At 45.8% G+C, this 3,798-nt stretch overlaps 1 protein-coding gene across 1 annotated transcript in view; it reads right to left on the bottom strand.

Moving 5' to 3' along the window:
• Positions 1 to 3,361: 3,361 nt before the first annotated feature.
• Positions 3,362 to 3,798, bottom strand: part of TMEM229A (transmembrane protein 229A) — a 25,254-nt gene continuing 24,817 nt past the window's right edge. The window contains exon 3 of the mRNA XM_006896097.1: positions 3,362 to 3,796. Within this exon, the coding sequence (XP_006896159.1) occupies positions 3,362 to 3,796 (435 nt within the window). The remainder of the gene's footprint in view (positions 3,797 to 3,798) is intronic.

The raw sequence follows: 3,798 nt of genomic DNA, 5'->3' as shown, positions 1-3,798 counted from the left end.
AGGTGTTGCTGCTAGGTTCACTGTGGTGGTCCCTGAGTCCAGGCCAGTGCCTGGCACACAATGGACGCTCAGTGACTCTTTCTAGAAGGAGATGAGCAAGTGGAAACCTTGATGTTTTCTTTAAATAGGATTAACAGTAAGAAACAAAGAGAAAACCCTTTCCCACATCCTGCCAAGTTTCTGGTCCCGAGAATGCTTGTAAGCAGTGAAACAGGGCAGAGGAGCAGCACATCCAGGACTCCAATGCCAAGTAAGCCCATTCAGCAACGTGGTTCAAATCCACCAGGTCCTCCTTGAAAGAAGGTTGGGCAGTCTCCTCCCATGTGATTAATTGCCTCTGACGACCCTCTGGAGGGTCAGCTATGGGTTTTTTTCCTACCCTACAGCACACAATAACAATAGCAGCGTATTTGGTTAAGTATTGTCAGGAGTCTGAGATGTAAGTGGTGCCCTCTGAACGGAGGTGTGTGTGGACTGCAAATCACTCAGCCCAGCGTCTGCCTTATTACTATGCATTCACATGTCCTGCAGGGTGTTTGAAATTTTTTCACCTGAGTAAAAACTCTTTCACCTGTGACTAACTAGAACACGAACCTCAGGAGCATGTTGTTGTTGCTGTTAGGTGCTTTAGAATCAGAACCAACTCATAGCTGATCCTCTAGTGGGTGTTCAGAGGTGGTAAATCACATGAGAGGAGGTTGCCCATCAGCTGGTGGAATTGAACCACCTAGCTTTAGCTTGGCAGCACAACTCCTTACCCACCAGGCTGCCTAGTACACAATTTATTGGGCTTGAGAAACACTACAGAAGGTTGCTCTGAGTTGTAATCAATTCAATACGGTGCAAAGTGGGCGTCAGAAACAGCTCTTCTTGAGTGAAACTCTGTAAGCCTTTCACTTACTTTTAAAAGTTTCTACTCAGCTTTGATTGACTAAATTAATAGTCACTACAATACTTTGCACAGGTGGAAATGATTATATAACAAAACTCCTCCTACTGCCATGAATAGCAAGCCTATAATACAGAGCGGAAGTGCCCCTGATGGTTTCCATTCCAAAGTTGTAAATGTCCAAGCAGATCTCCTCCCGTCTCTCCCCTGAAGAGTGAGTGGTTAAGGTTTGAATGATGGACCTTTCAGTTAGAAACCAAGAGCTCACCCACTGTATTACCAGGGCCTCTGGATTATACAGCATAATTTCTAATTTAGCTCCACACAGCCATGGATCAGTGGCAAGAAGCTGCGCTGCAATCCTGAAGGTACTTGGTTAGAATCCACCAGCTGATCTGTGGGAGGAAGGTGGGCAATTTCCTCCGTAGTGATTAACAGTGTCTGAAAACCCGCCTGAGGGTCAGCTATGGGTCGGTTCACACTCCACAGTACAAAACAACAACAAAACAACAGTGGTGGTCTGGGCAGCTTAGTCCCTAGTGAGCTGCATTGCTAGCCAAAAACCCCACATCTCTCTGGGTATAAATCCACAAGTTACAGGGCAGAGGACTGGCAGTCTCTTCCCATGTGATTTACAGCCTCAGAAAACCTGCTGGAGGGGCAGCTGTCAGTTCCCACTTGATAGTAATGACTCTGACTTCTTAGAGGAAGTAGGGAGCTGCCCTGCTAACCCAAATGCCACACCTCTCTGGAAGCACCGTCAGCTCCTCAGAAGAAAGACAGGCAATCTCCTTCCAAGCAATTTACAGCCTCTGAAAACCCACTGGAGGGCCAGCTGTATGCTGGTCCGAACCAGACAGCCAAGAGTTGAGTAGGTGTCGTGCTGTTGAGTCTGAACTGCTCATTGCTGACCTTTTAGTGGGTTTTCAGAGATAGTAAATCACAGGGGAGGAGACTGCCCACAGCTTCAGGTAGTGGATAAAAAGAACATTCTTAGTTAGAACTGCTAACCTTGACTTAAATCCTAGTACACATTCATTTCTAGGTGCCTGGCAAATACATTTTGGAAGGGGGGAAAAAAATCCTTCGTGCTGCATAAGCAAGCTGATGATCTGAATAGGAAAATCTTCATTTATACACACTCTAATTTTCCTAATTATCTTTGTAATGAAAACTGAGAAGTATTAGTCATCCCTGGGTGAGCCCCACTCATTTCTCTTTATCTTCTGTAAATATTCTAAAGACAGCAAACGACGTTCAAGTACATAATTTAAATTAATTAGATGTGATTATTTAAAATGGCTTACCTCCTCTCACTGTACTTTGGAGCTGCCCAGCATTTACAATGCCCCACTAATGACGCCTTTGACCATCTGTATCAGGCCCAGCCCAAGAACTGCACTGTGGGCCATGGCCGGCCAGCAGAAGGGAGAGAGAGAGAGAGAGAGAAGTGTTTTCTAGTGAGTTAAGGCAGAAATAGACAGAAAATGCACATCTGCATTAATGACCACAAACAATTAGTCCTAGTGCAGTCAGAGTGAATATTCAGATTCATTTTATTTCAAGCTACTTATTTGATCCTTGATGCTCCACTTAAAAAGGCTCCTTGGTTAGAACACTACTGAACTGGTATCATTTCTCTTGGCCCTGGGGCGTGTAAGGTAAACATTTTACATTATTGCACGTACCAACAATTTACAGCCAGATACAGTGGAAGCTGATAAACTTGAACACGCTGAGTGTTTAAGGCTAAACTGACATTTGCAAATAATCATTTCCAGCATCGAGATCAAAGATCAGAACACAGTGTCACCCGAGTTACTAAAAAAACTTTCGGAAGCAGCTAATCATAGACGTGTTTCACATTTGCCGGTTCCTTTCCATTTGTGTGCTTGACAGAGGCACTTTAAAGGCTAAGAATTAACTAAAGGGAGAAGGACAAGACATTGGGTTTCAACAATCATTGGTAAGTAGGTCAAGGAATGAGGATGAAATCAGATTTAAAGACAAAATAAGCACATCATTTAATTAGAAAGTTTCCCCAATTTTGTATAAAAACCCAAAACACCAAGCCCATACCTCCCACAGGGTTTCTGATGGGTCTAAGTTTCTCCCCAACCAAAAATCAGAAGCTTTCACCCATTTTCTATACTCAACTATGCCACCACCACAGCTTTCCGACCAAGTTAAGGTCTTGTGGTTTTTGCTGTTTAGGATTGTGAGTTTTAAAATATTGACGGATTAAGGACTTGGAGTTCTATTTCGAGTCACCTGTCAAAATACCTAAGTTGCAAATAGTCAGAAAAACTAGAAGGTGGGATAAAAGAGGTGGGAAGAGTTTAGCAAAGCGTATCAAAATTAAGATTAAAAAAACCCCAACCCCACAAAACTATTCCCTTTTAAGTGTGTAAAAATAAATGGCATCCGCTCGTGGGAATGCAGTGACTTTTTGGGGAGCGAGGAGGTGGCGTCTTAGGAAGCTGGTACGTACTGCACCCGCCACAGCACGTTGGAGAGCAAGTCCTGGTACACGCTCAGGAAGAGCCACCCGGGGAGGTACATCAGGGTGATGAGGCCCATGAAATTGAGCGGGTAGTGCGAGTAGTCCCAGGAGCAGGCCCCGCACATGCGGAGGCCCAGGCCCCAGGCCAGCTCCCAGGTGTAGATGAACAGGACATAGAGAGGCACGCGCTTCCAGGTGCCCCAGCCGCGGCGGTGGTGCAGGTAGAAGTAGAGCTTCTCCACCACGAAGCTGCAGCTGCCGTACATCAGGAAGGACCAGAGCGACGTGTGCCCCGTGGCGGTGCCGTCCCCGTGGCCCAGCACGTTGAAGAAGAAGGTGAAGAAGATCTCATCCAGGAAGCCGTGCATCCCGAAGAAGAGGAAGCGGAACACGTCCGGCAGCCCCG

The sequence above is a fragment of the Elephantulus edwardii genome, unplaced genomic scaffold (genome assembly GCF_000299155.1).
Source record: "Elephantulus edwardii isolate Elephantulus edwardi_28Jun2011 unplaced genomic scaffold, EleEdw1.0 scaffold00181, whole genome shotgun sequence".
NCBI lineage: Eukaryota > Metazoa > Chordata > Mammalia > Macroscelidea > Macroscelididae > Elephantulus > Elephantulus edwardii.
This window is presented reverse-complemented; position numbering and strand designations above follow the sequence as displayed.